Source organism: Periplaneta americana, chromosome 3 (genome assembly GCF_040183065.1).
Source record: "Periplaneta americana isolate PAMFEO1 chromosome 3, P.americana_PAMFEO1_priV1, whole genome shotgun sequence".
In the NCBI taxonomy this organism is placed as follows: Eukaryota; Metazoa; Arthropoda; class Insecta; order Blattodea; family Blattidae; genus Periplaneta; species Periplaneta americana.
In genome coordinates this window covers 78,966,065-78,985,836 of record NC_091119.1, presented here as the reverse complement: position 1 = coordinate 78,985,836, position 19,772 = coordinate 78,966,065, and the positions used below count along the sequence as shown (strand labels likewise).

The 19,772-nt window shown below is 34.9% G+C and overlaps 1 protein-coding gene across 3 annotated transcripts in view; it reads left to right on the top strand.

The window, feature by feature from the left end:
- The window catches only part of scf (Calumenin scf), a 36,704-nt gene extending 22,734 nt beyond the window's left edge, over positions 1-13,970 (top strand). For 2 of the 3 annotated variants that reach the window (XM_069820831.1, XM_069820833.1), the window contains exon 6: positions 175-13,970. In XM_069820831.1, coding sequence (XP_069676932.1) covers positions 175-363 — 189 coding nt within the window. In that variant the 3' untranslated portion in view covers positions 364-13,970. The remainder of the gene's footprint in view (positions 1-174) is intronic. The other variant, XR_011331280.1, reaches the window with a different exon arrangement.
- Positions 13,971-19,772: the final 5,802 nt, after the last annotated feature.

Below are 19,772 nucleotides of genomic sequence, written 5' to 3'. Positions count from 1 at the left end.
GAATGGTGAAATTAACAGAGCTATGAAAAAACTTCCTTCTTCCCCCTTTCAGCAACACGAAATTGTTTAATGAAACATTGATTACTGTGATACTATTAATCTCGTTCAGTTTATTTATTTTGCAAGTCTTCCTGATGTTCAGGTTGATTGTAACCTCTCATTTCTTCCTTTCAGGTGAAGAATTGGATCATTCCACCAGATTTTGATCATGCTGAAGCAGAGGCTCGACATCTTATCTACGAATCAGACTCCGATGCTGATCAGAAGTTGACGAAGGACGAAATACTCGCAAAATATGATCTGTTTGTTGGATCACAGGCAACTGACTTTGGAGAGGCCTTGGCACGACATGACGAATTTTAGGTTACATCATGTCTCTAACAAAGCAAAAGCCTCGATTGGAGTATGTAAAAAAATAATTAAACTGTAGGCAGTTGCAAGTTCACACGTCTGTACAATTCTGCAGGTGACCCAAATGGAACAAGGACAGAACAGACGAATGGATCTTCCATGAGATTTCATTGCAAGTAACGCTACTGTAGAAATGCATTTATTATTGACCTGTGTTGGATTTTACACAGAGATTAGTGTTTCATTAGAAGAATTCAGGTTTGAGTCCTGTGTTTCAGAGTTACTTTAATTTGATATCCTAGGAGTTCTTCCATTCACGTTCATTTAAGGCTATGTTTTGTACTCTAGTTGTTGATAGTTTAAAAAGAAATATACGAAAAATTCCCGTTTTTTCTTCTTTTCGTTAGAAATAACAATATGAAATTGTCCACGAAGTTTAAACATCTCAAAATCAACATTGAATTTTGTAAATTTAAGTTTTCATTTTCGACAGATTTAAAAAAGTTCCTACATATTACATACTTCACACTACTTCAGAATTTACTTTACTTAGTTTAGTTATATTTACATTAAGATTTATATTTAAAAATGTAATATTCTCCATTTTATAACAGTATTTGGTAAACTGTATAGTGTTGATGTAAGAATTCTTTAAAATTTATTTGCAGCATTCTGTAAATGAAATGTTGGTTCACTGATTTATAATGCTGAGCCATCTGGAGTTTCTCTGTTCGCCATATTGCATCGCAGTAACAGTGTACCAATTGCCCTTTAAGACATTACAGCAGAGTAGATAATTTGTAAATGATATGTACTACAAGTTACTTTATCTTGTTCTTAAGGGTTCAAGTAGTAAACTTGAAAATTCATCAAAGAATCTCTAACACATTTAACATAGGAAGACGAATCTCTGGACACAGTTCTGAAATTATTAAAAATGAGGCTATATTCTATATAACAAAATTCCCAAATCTTTAATGCACTAGGGACTAACTCTCATGATTTCTTGAACATCAGTCTACTATCATATTTTCATCTCGCTAATAAATGCTAGTATTATGTCATTTGCTAGCCCATTTGATGTTTCAGGTTGGGAAGAATATAATTGCCCAAGTTAAGAAATATATTTTTTTGTTTTACCATATGTTTCATAAAATGTACAAAATTCAGTTTAAGACAAATTAACAATGTTAGTGATTGCCTCCATCATTTGTAAATGTTTCTTACGTCTCCTTGGCACTACAACCCATGCAGGGATCTACCTCGTCTTATGTGTAAATTTTTACATTGTTAAAATAATAGATTCCTTTATCAGCAACATTTTGTATACATCAGTAAAAATGAGACAATATATTGGACTGCCAAAATTTGTTCCTGCATTGGATTCTACTAGTGGCAAAGCCAAAAGCTGGCCTGAGTGTTTCATGTTTCTTCAACCAAATAGGATTGAATGAATGTTACATATAAGATTAAAAAATAAGATAATATTTGTAAGCAGTAGCGGCTGGTGGTCAAAGTAATGAGTGTGCTGCTATCACTATATCGGCCTACTGTATACACTTGTACAGTAGCAGCTGGTGGTCAAAATAATGAATGTGCTACAATCTCTATATCGGCCTACTGTATACACTTATATATATTTATCTGAATTTGAGATTCGCCTAGTGATGAAATATGAAGTCCATACGACGTTCCTTCATACTGAAGAACTTGTCATTTATCCTGATGTTAAATCCCTCCATCTTGGACATCATACTCTTTTCTATTGACAGTATTTCAAGAACAGTGGGACGATCCTGAGACACAATGTTCCTTAAAAACGTTTTTATGTGTTTCCGAGTAGTGAAGTGTGATAAAAATTTTGGGCAAGCTGGGCCGAAGGTATGGTGATCTAGGCCGTGCTTTACGTCGCTAAAAGGTAAATGAAACGCGGAAACACTCCTGTTTTTAATTAACTAAATTCTAAATTGATCTTGTCCCTTCTTCGAAAATGTTTGGGAAAGCTTAGCTTACTCTGCCTAAACTGAAGCTTCGCCAGGGCAAAAACATCTTTCTGGCTCAGGAGTGGTCGTTGGTGTTGTAACCAAAATATTTAACAACTTCGTTACTTCACAGAATGGAACCTGTAAATTGTTGGAGACTATGTATTGTAACAATTGAACAGCCATCTATATTTCTATATAGAACTCCAAGTTGTGTCTGTAACACACTTTTGTTCAGTATAGTATAACTGTTGATAGCAACTTCAACAGGTAGATGGCAGCAGCAGTCGGACACTTGAATTACCAAATACATTGCTGAGCTGCAGCATCCCCAGGCATTTGTGGCTCATTGTCTCGTTTTATGTTGTGCAATACATTTATTATAGTCTCTATTTTGCTGCTCGAATTTTTTTAAATTTCACTCTCTTCGACATGCACGCAGTCTTTAGTGAAGTCACTTTCTCCCCTGGTGCTGCCAGAGCGAAGCCAGAGACAAGGACTATGGGTGAAGCCACTTCTTCCCCTGGAGCTGTCAGTCTTGTCTCGGATGCTTTGCGCTTTAATTTCACCCCTCCCCCTGCTGTCCCTTTTCCCATGAATTCAATGTCACCAGGTTCTGCAAAATTTACAGCAGTTTGTCAGTAGCGCACAGTTTTAAATACATTTTCTTTAATGTTGTGAGCAACAATGTTTAATTCTGTACAGTATTTACAGTCTATTCAGTTCATTGCCTTAACAATTCAGGATAAATGTGAAATTAAGTATCGTGGAAGATCTAAACCAGTGCTAGATATAAAACAATGTTTGACAAGTCGACAAAAAGAATATATGAGGATTCGAAATTTTCTCGGGCTTCCAGCCAGGTCATAAGTTGGTGATCCACCGACATTTCGAGGATGTTCATCTTCCTCATCTTCAGGGTTAAATGATATCTGAGGGTACCTAGCTCCTTAATTTATAGGCCAGAGGGAGTCAGCCGAGGAGCTGCAAATTCGGCGAAATGTATTATAAATAACACCTTGAACTTGGCTGGGTTGAAAAGAGTGAATATTTGGGAGAGTTTAAGTTCAGCTCGTAAACAAGCTGTTGAACAGCATAACAATGGCGTGAGAAAAAACAGAGAAGTGTTGTCTAGAATTATTGACTGTATCAAGTTTTGTGGAATCAACGAATTAACATTATGAGGTCATAATGAAAAGATAGGGTTTGACAATCGAGGAATATTTCTCAATTTGGTGAAATATACAAGTGAAATAGATTCGATATTCAAATCCCATGTGGAGAGCTCTTCGCCATTTAAAGTCCTATCAAAAAGTATTTAAAATGAGCTACTGGAATGTATATTGGATGTATTCAGAGAGGAATTTTTAGCAGAGATTGAGGAGGCCGAATTTCTCTCTATTCTTGCTGATGAGACTACAGATATATCTGAAAATTTTCAGCCTGTGATTGTACGTAATTCAGTATTGTAACAAAGAAAGAAAAGTCGTGGAGAGGTTCTGGGGTTTCTTTAACCGAACCGGACAAGATGCAAATGCAATATCAGAGCTAAAAACAATTTTAAAACAAAAGAAAGATAAGCTTATTGGACAGAGGTACGAGGGAGCAGCTATGACGAGTGGTGTATTAAATGCGATACAAGTTAGAGGTTATTACAAATATGCATATTTTGTGCATTGCTATGCTCATCAGTTGAATCTCATAATGGAAAGAGCCGCTAAACAAAATACAAAGGCTCGCATATTTTTTGCTAATTTATCCAGTATCTCTGCTTTCTTCTCTCGATCTCCACATAGTCTATATTAGATTCATGTGTTTCAAAAAGAATTCCATCAGCTGGGGTAACAAGATGGAATTTTAAAATAAGAACAGTAAATGTTGTTCATGAGAAGAAGGAGCCATTGCTAGAATGTTTTGAAACCATAATGGAATCTGAAACATCTAACAACATCACAATAAATTAGGCAAGTGCCCTGGTGCGTACTCTTGAAGATTCTGAATTCAATTTCGGGCCCAGTTATTTGTTGATGCCTCATGCACATATATTATACAATCAACTACAACACCGCCAGTTAGATGTTTCTAAGGTTCAAATCTGCATATCAAGATTTGTTAATGCCATACAGACAATACGAAACAGTGAGCAGCGAGAACTGTGAAAATGAAAACCCTAGCAAGCATCGTAAGGTCGAAGAGAATCAGACAAGGATTATGGCAGCCAAGGAAGTGTGACCCCACTATCACACAAGCTAACACTCGATTGCAGTTAATAGATCATCTTACAGTATTTTCACTTCTGTGTCAAGAAAAATTTGAATGCTACAAAAGCTCATTTCCTGAAAATGACCTAAATGTATGTGTGAAGCTTTTTCCAATGTCCGATAAAGACTAACTAAAAATGGAACTCACTGTGTTGTGTCAGAAACAAAAATTCAGAAATATCAGTGACACAGTCAAGTTCTTGCAATTTCTTCTATCTGTAAACTTGCAGGCCTCATTTTCAGAAGTTGTGAAACACTACGCATAGCTATCACCATACCAATGACAACTTGCAAACCAGAACATTGCTTTTCGTATTTGAAAGGAGTAAAATCCTGTCTTAGAAATACGATGAGAGAAGAGAGACTGATTGCATTAGCCATGTTGTCCATTGAAAAGACTATGTCAAACAACATATCGGGCTTTAATAAGAAGGTGATTCAAACGTTTGCAACCTACAAGACAAGGCTCATGGAACTAATCTTTAAATAAGATAAGTTGCATGGTTTATACTGTATGCAGCCCCTCTGAATTCAATATCCACGAGCCGCCACTGCAAACAAGCATTCTTTCGTTGCGCTTTACTTTTGCAATCTCCAAGCTGTGTCGTGGTGAAGCTGCCTACAGCACTTTCCCGCGTAAAAATAGCCAATCATAGCAGTTATTTCAGCTTCGCACATGCACATAATTGTCTACATTCTGATGTGGAGTTTTGTGTAGCACAACGAACCCCCTGAGGCACCGAAGAGCGAAAACTAAACACTCTATAACGCGTCATGAAATAACCACGGGAAATTGTCAAATGACAGATCAAATACTATGGTATTACAAATACATTATTTGAGCAAAAATTATCATTGTGCTGTAGCACTGTAGCACATAAGGACAGGCTGCCCCTGTTTACAAGTTAAATTGTTAACTCATGGCACCTTTTGCATTTTTAAAAAAGAACCATTACAGTTCTCTGGAGTCTCAAATCTAGTAAGAGACTTTCTTCCCTGTATTGTGGAAGGAATTTTACATCCCGTTGCTGCATTGCTAGGTGTCTGTACAATACTTACTACAATACTAGCCAGAGTGTTCTTAAGAATTTGGACTTGAGTCTGGACTCTGTTTTTAGTCTGGGATTGAGCTTGAAAAAGAAAGACAATATGTATGCATACACACACTCATTCATAGTAAACCATGATAGAAAAATATATACCGGTAATATATGACATAGTTAAATATCAATTATTCCCTTTTTTCTATTGAATAATACTCTGTGAACTGTAAATGACCACAGCCACATATGAATTAATACAGAAGAATGGAAACCTGCCTCACAAACTGTAAATTTTGTTGTTACCTGTGCTGTTTACTTGGAGGTAATAGTAAATGATGTAAAGAAGGCATAAGTTTTCTTAAAAATTTTCATAGAAGAATATATAAACATATTTCAAAGTGACATATTCAGAATGTTGAGTGTTTTCATTTTCGTAAATGTAGAATTGAAAATATCTTTCAGAAATAAGCATCTTTCAGCTCTAAAATATAACAGGTTATTAAGTATTTTGTCTATCCTGTTAAATGAAAAGGCAGCATAAAATTAATCAGTGAAGAAATGGAGGCAGCTTCCTGTTATTGCACAGACTGACTTTCATATTACTTTTATATATACAGGGTGATCCAGGAGAAGTTACTGCCACTTACGGAGCATATTTCCAAAGCCATTTTGAGCAAAAAATGTCCTATAAGCATGGTTTCTATTGTCAATATGTTCAGAGTTACACTAAATTTGAAGTTGTTTGTAAAATACCTTTTTCTTTAGTTTTAAGAGTAAAAGAATAAATATTACAAATAGAAACGAACAAAAACAAACTTTTCAGAAGTATCATTTCTTTACTTGGCTAGTATTCTGAAGCAAAAAATATGTTGTGAATTTCTTAGTTGCTTCGTACAGATTTGCAAAAAATATGTTGTGGATTTCTTAGTTGCTTCGTACAGATTTTTTTTCTTAAAATTTTTACTATTATTTTTTTACACAGTTACCACAATAATTGTTACAAATCACACCACTTCTAGTGACATGATTCTTTACAGTTCAGTTTTGTATCCTAATGTATAGCCTTAACGAGTTTACAAGAGTGGCATGATTTGTAACAGTTGTTGTGTTAAGTGCACAAGAATAATGTAATTTTATAGTTAAAAATTAAAAAAAAAAATGTACGAAGCAACTAATTAATCACAACAAATTTTTAGCTTCAGCATACTAACCAATTAAACAAATGATACTTTTGAATAGTTCATTCTCTATTTGTATTATTCTTTTACCCTTAAACCTAAAGAAAAAAGATAGTTTACAAACAACTTCAAAATAGTGGAACTCTGAAAATATTGAAAATAGAATCCATGTTAATATGACATTTTTTGCTCAAAATATCATAAAAAATAAGCTCCGTAAGTGGTGGTACTGTGGGGAGCTGACGAGAAAGTCTCTGCAGATGTATTTTAATTGGGTACAGTACGGGGAGGTATTGATGAATGGAGCACTGCTCTTCCTAGAACTCACCAGAGATAAGAAAAGTTGTTATGAGTTAGAGTCTTATGACACTAAACAACATCTCAGTCACAACATGTTTAATTATACTGTGGCTGAAATTACCAGGTAGTTTGAGACTAGCTCTGCGTTGGTGTTTTGTATAAGTTGAAACTGTTAGTTTATATTTTAAAAGTTGATCAAATGTTTCACTTTGCCTTGTTACTGTAATGTAATTAGTAGTGTGTCATTATGTTGTTTTTTTGCGAGCAAGAGTGGCATTACGCTAGCTGTTGCCTGCGTGTAGGATTGGCATTACTCCACATTCCTAGCAGGGCTGATCTCGTGAGCTCCCCACAGTAACTCCTCTGGAATCACCGTTATACATATATATCAGATTAGATTACTATAGAAGAGAAAATTTCACACATATTATATTATCTGTGAAAATATGGTCTTTATCCATGGTTCCTTGCCTCCACTATGATATACTTCAGTATTCATAAAAATCAATGGAGTTGAAATGATTGTGCCCTACTAGATATGTATGGAAGTGATTGTCTACCTAAAGGTGGAATTTGTAAATGTTCTCATCAGCACTCAGTATTCCATGACGCAAGACTATTGTAGTATGTAATATCTTTCTCTTTGTTGCATGTAAACTATGACATTAACTACAGTCTACACAAAACTAGAAAAGTATTGACAGTTCTCTCTCGCACACATGGGAAGGGAGCGATGTTGTGAAGTTGTGTTGTAGTGCATTGCGGCTCTTTGCACCGCCTGTCTGTCGTATCGGAACTAAGCAACTGACACGAAATCGTAAACTCATAAATTTGTATCATACAGTAGTCTTTGATCAGACTAAAGCCCGGTTCAGACGGTGCTTGTTTTCTAGCGTGTTTCCTTGTTGACTAGCAAGCTGGGTGCCGTGGTGGATACGATGCTGGCTTCCGTGTTGGCTACGGTGATGGTTGTTGTTCTCACGGAGCTGGCTCTTTTCACAGTTCAAATTGGAAAATCATCTGCTGTTTCATCTGTTGCCAACACTCATAGTCAAAAAGAAACTAAACCGTAAGTGGAAAACAACTAAAGTCCTACATTAATAATAGTAAATGTTGTAATAAGGTACTTAAGCCTTAAGTGAAAAACAGCCAAAGTCCGATATTTAATTGCTGTTTCTTAGAAACTAAAGAATATAGAAAAAACAGGTTTAGTTGGAAAACAATGAACATGGCGACATGGTTTCAGTGGTGATACTATATTATCATCTTTGGTTCCAGCCTGCAAACCATCACGAAAAATAGCAAGAGATCTACCCTCGAAATCCAGCAAGCTAGCCATTCAAAGGAGCCACCAGAGCCCATTACTTACAGCAAATGAGCACGCAGGCTAGCCATCAGTGCAGCCACTTTGGAATCCATCACAGAAACACGCACCGTCTGAACCGGGGTTAATATTATAATAATAATAATAATAAATGTATGAATGAATGTGAATATGGTACCTAGTATAAACGACAAGTTTTCTCCATTAATACCTTACGACCATTGATTTTTTTATAGTTGAAACCTAAATTCTTTAAGACAGTGTGCAGAGAAGAAACACTGCCATGGAAGAGATCTGCATATCGAAGCGAAGTTTGCAGCTTTTTTAACGTAGGATGCTCCTTCTGTCAGTAATATAAATATGCATGCCGCCAGATTGCATCCTCCTGAAAGATATATAAATTTGTCATCCACTTTTCCACTTTCCTTTTCTCTCCCGGAGTTTCAATACAGGAAGGTCCTCCTTTTCCTCGTTCAATTTAAATTTCTCGTTTCCTATTTTAACAATGGTGTTTCCTATTTTGAGAGCCTCTGCAGTACTGTTTACCACCTGTTGTACAGGAGTAAGAGGCCCGCCATTGTGTCTTCTTTCTCGAAATAGTCCCACACATTTCAAACCATTTCTCTCGCCTGACTTGTAAGAAGAGCATCTTTTCCATTACTTCTAGACCTCTTGCTCTCCCTTGTAGCACTCCTTTCACCTTCAGAGCCCATGGTTTGTTTTCTGTCTCTAACTGCAGGAGTCATGCCTTGAGACACTGTATAAGTGAAACACACGGACACTATAAATCGCGTTACAAATACACTCACAACTAAATTAAATTTAAAACTAATTCTACCTTCATCAACAACAAAATATCAACGAAAACAATAGCCATGACAAAACACCAATACTTGCTGTAACATGGTAACGAAGATTCAACATTTCCAAACAAAGCAACTGGCTACCATATGATTGCTGCAAAAGTCGGCAATGTTGGCCTGCTGTCATGGTCTCTGATTGGCTAGTTGGAGTGGTTTCCATGGTGATGCTTTGAAGCCGCTGAACTGTCAATACTTTTCTAGTTTTGTATAGACTGTACAAAATATTTCCTTTGTATTTTTCATTTTTTGAATTTGTAATATTAATTCATAAGTTCTCTTTATATGGACCTTTTTCCCACAGTGGCATATAATCTGTTATTTCTTTCATTACATAATCATTTGGTTAAAATTATAGATGCAAATGATTACATAGTTTTACATATTTATAATCACCCCAAATTTTATATTTCAATGATATTTTTCGAATACACTCAAGTAGTATGTAAAATAATGCATGTACTTGGTAAGACAGAGAAGCAAATTGTTCGTTTTTATTATTATTATTATTATTATTATTATTATTATTATCGTTAGAAGGCTGATGGCATTGTTAGTGAGACTCTGGGTGTTGTTTTATTTTTATACTACATTTACAAATTATTTGTGAATGGAAGAGCATAACTGCCTACATTTAAGCACAAGAATGTAACTATTGCAGAAACTGAATCTATTTTTACTTTTTGACTGATATTTTGTAAGATATCTGATTTCTTTCTTCCATATTTTAATCAATATTATTTGTAAATTTAAAATGACAAATAGACGTTATATTGCATGCAATATCACATTTGACTTTTAAGGAAATATTTTATTTGCATGCTAAATTTTTAAAAGGCTTAAGTATTTTTATGTAATTATGCTTCACAAATGTTGAAATAATATTTCATAAATCAGTGACAATAATAGAAGAGGTGATGAAGCAACTAAAAGGAACCACTTAAATTTGAAAACTGATGAACATTTATTCTAAGGTATGAGAATACAAAGTATTGTGTGAATTAAATATTTCATTTTTTCACAATCCTCTGTGTGTAATTATACTTGCCAATTACTTATTTATCAGATGCCAATTATTAATTGTAATTAACTCGTGTTTTTGGCGAAACAATGAATGTTTGATACTTTACGTAATATGTATATACCATATTTACTCGCATAATTCCCCCATTTTTATCAATATTTCTGTTAAAAAGGAGGGTGAGGAAAATACATGATATTTTAGAAATGTAGAAAAAAATATGGCAATCATATGGTAGGTACAGATTTTTAGGCAAGAAATATAATTAAAATCAATTTTATTAATAAAATACATGAAATTAATATACATAAATATTTTCTTTCGTGGTTTCCTGCACTGAAATGCGCAAGGAAGCATGTATGACGTCATTTCTTAGCACATGGCCTGTCATCTTAACCGACAGCTGCTTGTCGCATCCTCATGATGTGAGTTGCCTGCTGACAAATATTATTAATATTTGCACTTCTATTCCATTAAGATAAAAAAAGAAAGAAAAGCGAATCAGATTTCAGAACCAATTGTCATAAAAAAATACATGATTACTTTGTTGGATCCCCCCCCCCCCCCGATGTTTTCTCCAACTGTAAGGCAAATATCAAGATGATTCCAATATTGTCCGAGAGAGCTTTGATATTGGTATTGCTTTAAACAACACGCAGGGAAACGATGTGAACACTAAGCACAGAAATTTATGAACTTACCTTTCTCTTTCTTATTATGCATCACTTCCATCTGATGATTCAATCTCTAGTACTATTGTTTGATCAGCTTCATTTTGCAAGTCCACTTCTTCTGTCGACATTAGGTCATCCTCTGATCCATCCAAAGCATTTGAAATGCTCCTCTTTTTTTTATGACTATTGGTTCTGAAATCTGAATCCATGCTTGGATAATCCATGAGCACATTTACTCAATGGAGGGCTTCTGAATCTTTGTCATTGGTGTGTAATTGTCCCCCCAAATTGGAAAATATGCGATGGGGGGGGGGGGAATTTATCTATGTAAATATGGTATTGCATATTATATAAATAATTATTGGAAACTCTCTTGCTTCATACTGTTTTGCAGAAAGGAGCTGATTTTTGTAATTTATATACTACTAATTACTATCATCACTACCACCACCACCACCACCACCACCACCACCACCACCACCTCGTATAATGCTTTAAAATATTAAATGGGATACTTACAAATTTGCAACACATTTTTAATTTTAAAGGTTGAATAATTTTGTGCAGTTTGCATCAACAATTTACTTGTACTAAAATTTTCCATTAACAATCATTCTTAATAAATTATTTAAATTACATGAAAGTATGCACTGCAATATGAAAAGCAAGGGGATATAAATAACGTGTGTAAAGTTTTCAGCCTTATTATCAGTTGTATTCAGTCACTTTACCAGTAATGTATTTTGGATTATAAATTATCCATAAACATACTTATAAAAAGAGTTTAAATCAGGGCAAAACAAATTTCCTATGGATCCAGGCACCAGCTGTAAATTGTAGATGCCAAATGAATAGCAGTAAGGTCTATTGTTGCCATCAATATATCTTTGATTTTTCTACCGAACTAAGTACCATTGCTGCACAGCTTTCATTAAGTTTTGCAGTGTCGGCCCATTCTTGTTGCACATCATGAGGTCATTCAAACTCTTGGAGTGCAAAGAGAATTCGAATTTATTCTTAATGAAATTCATCAAACTGAAACCTCACAATAAGCTGTGGAGACTAGAAGTATGCAAATAATGGAGAGCAACTCTCTTAAATTCCTTGTGTTACATGTTCAAAGTATCCTCTGAGTTTGCGAGATTGGAATGTCAACTATCACAATAACACTAAAGTACATCACAGTGTCACATATAAATCATAATCTTTGCATGGAATCTCTAAACATCACTGTTTGCAACATAAATGGAAGGAAAGGTTTTTGAATTCAGTTATGGAGAGGGTGGCGAAAAAGATATGAAACAGCTGATGACTGTTTACCATGGCACTTGATGTGCAATGGTTAGATCATGTCGATTGTTATCTGGGATTTTAAAACTAGGCGCTGTCACAACCTGGCACCTGGTATTTGCTCTGCATTGGTTTAAATATTGAGAATTGCCTACTATTCATATTGCCATCAGCAGGCTCAGTCTTTGCATTTAGGAGAAATGTGAAAAAAAATCATACATTGTAGTTTTTTTGTCTGCTAAGTGGACATATCAAGATATTTTACACATACAAGTCAGTAAGTTACAAATCTATTACTGTTAGATGACAGTTTTATCCAGGTGTCAAGGTGACCAATGTACATAAGTGAAACAAAGAAGCAGCAGTTGCAAGATGGTAACACTTCTTCATAAATGTACATTGTTGTGTAATTTTTGTGGGTAAAAGGTCTGGGCAGCTAAGGATATTCATACAGAAATGGTGCACATGTATGGTGAGCATTGCCTGTCACATCAAGCTGTCTACAGTTGGTGCATGAATTCTATGAAGGGTGGACCGGTATCGAACATCGAGTCGATTGGCTAGTGCAGATTGTCCTGGAGGCAATTGTGCAACAGGTTGGTGACTTGATTCGAGCAGACAGGATGAAGGGGGACAATATGCAAGCCTGGATAGGCACAGATGATGAGTCTTTGGTGCATCATTACCAGCCCAAGATAAAATGTGCATGAATGATCGGATCAAATCATCAGGATGCACTCATGCAGAGGTGCAGTCACCTTGCAACTACTGCTTCTTTGTTTCGTATGTAGACACATCGATAATATTCCCATCCAGCAATGACAGCTTCAGTCATCTCATTCAAAAATGTAGGTTGCTACTTCAATTTGTACCTTACAGACTCCCTCATAGTAATGCTTTGGTAGGAGACTTCTTGTTCATGCACAGTACAAGGTAAAACATAGAAGCTTCACTAGAACGTGACAGTATTCTCATGTCCACATCTTCCCCTTTGAGAGGTAATTTTGATTTCCTTTGATGAAAGTGAGAGTGAACACTATCTATCATTGAGATTAGAAAATCGTCAAAGAACATATTTTGCTTTTGCTGTTTTCCTAGTATGTTAAAAAATACGCTTTCAACAACTTAATTGGAATTTATGTTCTGCAGTTATTTGTAATGTCAGAACACTCCTACAAACAGCACTTTTATTTTGTATTCTAATTTAAGATAATGGTAAGATAAGGCAGTTCTTAGCAGAGGCTTTTTCATTAAATAATTTTTGTTTCTGAAATATTATCAAAGACATTCCCTCCTATATAGGTGGTACATGTTGCTTGAAGACAAGTAAAATTAATGTTTGCGGTATCTTTACCAGCAAATTTCTACTGCAACGAAACAAACTGTCAATATGTTTCAAATACATGTTTTGTAAATTGAGTTTACATTTTAACATTTGAAATAATTGCTAATGAATGTACCAGAGTTACTGTATTGCTAATGAATGTGCCAGAGTTACTGTAAGGCATTCCAGTGGTTTCTAATTATCAACTGGTAAATTTCAACTTCATTATGGATTATGGAGATGATATGACAATATTCCATACCATACTTAATGTTGTAATAGTTATTTATATGTATGAATGTGTAAAGTATACATGCTTTTATAATACAATTTGTTAGTAAAATATCTGTATTACAAATTTATATTCACTTTGTGGAGTTATGTAATCACCTAAATGAATCGTAAGAACCACTTCATAGAAAAATCCCTACTTCCTATTTTACTGGTGTCAGTTTTTTTATTATTATTACTATTATTATTATTATTATTATTATTATTATTATTATTATTATTCTCTTGCCGAATTAATGCTGATAGTAGGTATTATCTTGGCTGACTGCACTACGATCGGATATGAATCATTAGCAATGCCAGCTCATGATGAGAAAATAAATACTGTATTTATTTGGAGGTGGAAAAATCGAGGAGAGGGAAATTTCGCGAGAATTACAAAATATCGAGAATAAGTAGTCATAAATAACATCAAACAATTCACATAACAATCAAATCAATGTTTAATACTAAATTGTTTTATTTGTACCGCTGTATGTCAGTTCTAATACCTTTAGCCAGGGCTCAAAATGAATGTTTTCACGAACTGGAATGCTGTTATTTTCGTGGACATGGTGGTGTTGATGACAACACGGAGTTGATGACCAGTGAGATGATGCTGAGTATTATCATGAAGCAACCAATTAATGTATAAATCTCTGACACATGTCTTCGGAAATTTCCATCGCTTTATCATATTTACTTAGTTGGAAACCACAAATGACAGTCACTTCATTCAGCCAGAAAAAAAAAATTGAATAAAATGCACACATCTTTAATAAATTTACTTCAATGCATATATTATTACTAGCATTCATACAGGCCTCTCTGTAGATTGAAAACTCAAAAAAGTTTCATATCCATGGTTGAAGAATTAAAACAGAAAATCAGTATCCCGAATTTAAAAGAAAACTTACAAATTAAACCAAACCCTTCAACTCTATTAAATATACAATATAATCTAAATTTAACAGAAGAAATACTGAAATTAGAAGTAAACACTGAAATAATGAAACAATTGTCTTTAGAGACAATTAATATTAGATACCCTCCACAAAACTGGCTTCATTTATACACCGACTGATCCTTGATCTCCAGAGAACAAGGTACCGGTGCAGCTGTTACGTGCTGTCTCTTCTCACTTTATAGATCTCTTGGATATGGAACAACAAGTTTTGATGGAGAAATCGTTGCAATAAGTGAAAGTCTCAGGAATCTTCTATGTCACATCAATAAATTTAAGAATGCAGTTATATTGTCAGATTCCCAAGCAGCTATTCTATCAATAGTCTCTAAACACACACCTTCATCTCAAACAGCAGAAATAACTAAAATGCTCTCTCAATATCACTCAATAAAAGAATTGTAATCCAATGGATACCATCCCATTGTGGAATCCTGGGAAATGAGAATGCGGATGCATTAGCAAAGAAGGGCAGCACTGCTACTTACAGACCTGTTACTAAATCTACGTATTACTCTGTGAAAAGATTTATTAAATCTACATACTTAAACTTCAACAAACAAAATTTGATAACACAATCTCAAGGGAAAAAATGGAACTCTCTGCATCAAAATCCACAGTTAATTCCTGATTTACCACGAAAATCGTCTGTAGCTGCATTTAGATTGGCAACAGGCCATGGTTGTTTGGCCAAACACCTGCATAGAATTGGAATATATCAGTCCCCTAATTGCCCATTGTGCAACTCAAACCAAGAAATGGATTCGGAACACCTCAAAATCTGTGCTTCAGTGGCTGACCATAATAATATCTTTGAAAAATATTGGAGTGCAAGAGGTCAAATGACTTTATTGTCAAATGCCTGGCATTAGAAAACAACATATTATTACTAGCAAATGTGGTCGATTCCCAGCCCTCCGTTTATGACTGGAACATTTGTTTCGCAAAGACTTTGAAATAGATACTAAGATCGCAGTTTAAACAATAATAAATTCAACTTGCTACCCAGCAGTGGCTATGACATCTGATCATTAGCTCGATATGAGTGATGAAGTGTTGTTGAATTCTGGTCCTTTTAATTTCATTAATGCCATGCTATTATTTAGAGTTGGATACTCAGTGCGAAGCAAACATATCAAAGGCATGCCACAAGAGTATTATAAATTACTGAGAGCTTATACAAATGCTATGGTACAATAAAGCAGTGCTGAGAGTGCCATTGTTAGTAGTTTTAACCATTTAGTTCACACATACTTGAAAAATTTATTGAAATATCTTGTATAACTAATACCAAATTAAAATGAACTGGAACAGACAAAAGCCATTTCTTACAAGATGGAACAGAAAGTTTTCTGAAATTCACGAACCGGAAAGCCATTCCGCTGAATTTCGAGCCCTGCCATTAGCCTGATCTTGGCTAATCTCAGATCACGGTATCAAACTACTTTGAGTGTAAAATAGTGGGCAGTGGAATCAGAATCTCTAATATCTCTCTCTCTCTCTCTCTCTCTGTATTGAATATCCTTATTCACTGAAATTTTGATATTTTCTGGACACTCTTCTATGCCAAAAGGTGAGAGTTGTATTACTAGCGGTCATATGTAATATATATTGATTCCAGTATTGGACGAAATACTGAAGAAAATACGTTCTATCAATATAAGAGTGTTTATTTGTTCACTCATTATGAATGAAAACATAAACACTCATTATTATATTTAATTTGACACAAAGAAATAAAAAAAATAATAAAACTTTGCCCCTATTCACCCTCTGCATCTCTGTTCACCTCATTTTACAGTATATAATGAATTTGTGAGTGTTTCGCAGTTGTTAAACGATAAATTACCAGAACCAAAACATTCTGGCTTATGGTTTGTTGAAATAAGAAAATATAAAATGATTTTTGCTGCAAACAATAGAAAATCTCATACCACTAGACCGGAGAGAAGATCCAAAAGAGATGCCAGAAATATAATTATCACCATATTCAGTATCGGTGAAAAAGTATGTCCGTTCTGTATTATACTGTAATAAAATTAAAGATAAAAGTGAGACAGCTCCTGCATTATTAAGGGCTGCAACGATATCAATATGGGGAGTGGCAAATGACATGGTGTTGAGTCATCATGATATTCCATTTATAATAATTGATCAACAGCATGTGGTTGACAACCTTTTAACCATTTCAACTCGAGATCTAGATCAATCATTGAACAATATGAAATTGGATTCCATACCAGGACCCGATAAAATATTTGTGCATTACTTCAAAATTAGTTAAATGTTCATCTGTAATCATTGAACTGTTAAAACATATGTTATGGAGAATATGAGAGAAGCAAGAACATTATATTTATTAATTCCAAAATGAGGACATCTGCCCGGCAGTCCAGGTGACAATGAAGTTCCAGATCATAACAAATATATCAACAATATATATACAGGGTGATTCACGAAGAATCACTAGTGTGGCTCAGTCGGTTGAGGTGCTTGCCTGCTGGTCTGAAGTTGCGCTCGGGCGCGGGTTCGATTCCCGCTTGGGCTGATTACCTGGTTGGGTTTTTTCCGAGTTTTCCCCAACCGTAAGGTCAATGCCAGGTAATCTATGGTGAATCCTCGGCCTCATCTCGTTATCACCAATCTCATCGACGCTAAATAACCTCTTAGTTGATACAACGTCGTTAAATAACCAACAAAAAAAAATTATTCACGAAGTTCTTCCCCGGTTTACAGAAATGATTCCTGAGGTTATTTAGAACAAAAAATAGAAATTAATTAATGGGCTCACTGACCTTAGTACACGACATAACTCTTTACAGATACACATCATGCATAACGTGGCCCGCCGAAGTGATTTGCAACTTGAAAATGGGTCACAGTCCTGTCATCTATCCATAGTATGCAAAACCCGAATCATGCAAGTGAAATGGGGGGGCATTAGATACATACACATACATTCATAATTATGGAGTTACAACAGATGTTGTTGCCATAACAGATTTAACACCCTTAGATTACTGCATCCGGGGTTGGACAAAAGACATCATGTATCAGGTTTAGATACAAACATGTGAAGAGTTGCTTCAAAGCATTCTGGATGCCGTGGCGACAATAAGGAACAAACGTTTGAAGCTGCAAAATGCTACACATGTGAACCATTGCCTTGAGATTGAGGGAGGGATTTTCGAAAATGTGATTTAAATGAGTGACTGATACATAAACATCAATGGTTTGTTTGTTTTTTTATTATTATTTTTTTTTTTTTGCATTTTTGTTGGTAAAATCCCGAAATAAAAGTTTTTTCTGCAGTTTTCAAATTATCATAACTCCATAATTATGAATGTGATCCCATTAATTTAGCCTCAGGAATCGCCTCCATTAACCTGGGGAAAACTTCGTGAATCACCCTATATATCATCGGCTAAGAATAAAAACCTCGTACTTACAACTTACTTAAAAATGGCTTTTAAGGAACTCGCAGGTTCATTGCCGCCCTCACATAAGCCCGCCATTGGTCCCTATCCTGTGCAACATTAATCCAGTCTCTATCGTATCCCACCTCTCTCAAATCCATATTAATATTATCCTCCCATCTACGTCTTGGGGCCCCCCAAAGGTCTTTTTCCCTCCGGCCTCCCAACTAACACACTATATGCATTTCTGGATTCGCCCATACGTGCTACATGCCCTGCCTATCTCAAACGTCTGGATTTAATGTTCCTAATTATATCAGGTGAAGAATACAATGCATGCAGTTTTGCATTGTGTAATTTTCTCCATTCTCCTGTAACTTCATCCCTTTTAGCTCCAAATATTTTCCTAAGAACCTTATTCTCAAACACCCTTAATCTCTGTTCCTCTCTCAAAGTCAGAGTCCAAGTTTCACAACCATACAGAACAACCGGTAATATAACTGTTTTATGAATTCTAACTTTCAGATTTTTTGACAGCAGACTAGATAACAAAAGCTTCTCAACCGAATAATAACACGCATTTCCCATATTTATTCTGCGTTTAATTTCCTCCCGAATGTCATTTATATTTGTTACTGTTGCTCCAAGATATTTGAATTTTTCCACCTCTTCGAAAGATAAGTCTCCTATTTTTATATTTCCATTCATAGAATATGCTGGTCACGAGACATAATCATATACTTCATCTTTTCGGGGTTTACTTCCAAACCTATCGCTTTACTTGCTTCAAGTAAAATTTCCATGTTTTCCCTAATCGTTTGTGGATATTCTCCAACATATTCACGTCATCTGCATAGACAAGAAGCTGATGTAACCCTCTGTGTTATCCTGAACTTTCCTAATGGCATATTCTAGAGCGAAGTTAAAAAGTAAAGGTGATAGTGCATATCCTTGCTTTAGTCCGCAGTGAATTGAAAAAGCATCAGAAGCTGACCTATACGGATTCTGCTGTAAGTTTCATTGAGACACATTTTAATTAATCGAACTAGTTTCTTTGAAACCTCGTATCATAATTTTTTAAGAAAATGCTTTTTTGACTTAATTGGAAGATAATCTCGTAACTCATCCGTAAAAAGTGTAAAAACAACTGTTTCTGTTCGTGATTTAAAAGTTAAATTTAGTCAAAATCTGTTTAAAATATATAAAAATTAAGTCTACATTCAGTTTTTTTTTTTTTTTTTTGTTCCTTCTATAAATTTAGTTTTCGTGAGATACGAGGTTTTCATCCTTAGCAGATGATATGTAAAAGTGAAAAGTCACATGTGCCATGCACACATAAAATTATATACATACAATGAACATTGAATATGTTGTTCAAATGCCTAGACATTTGGTAATGTCGAGTATTTTTGAGATATAGAATCTTGAATAGAACAGTGACTATCATTAAACAGAAATTACAGAAACTGTAACACACATATTTATGAGCAGTGACTATACAAATGATTATGTAG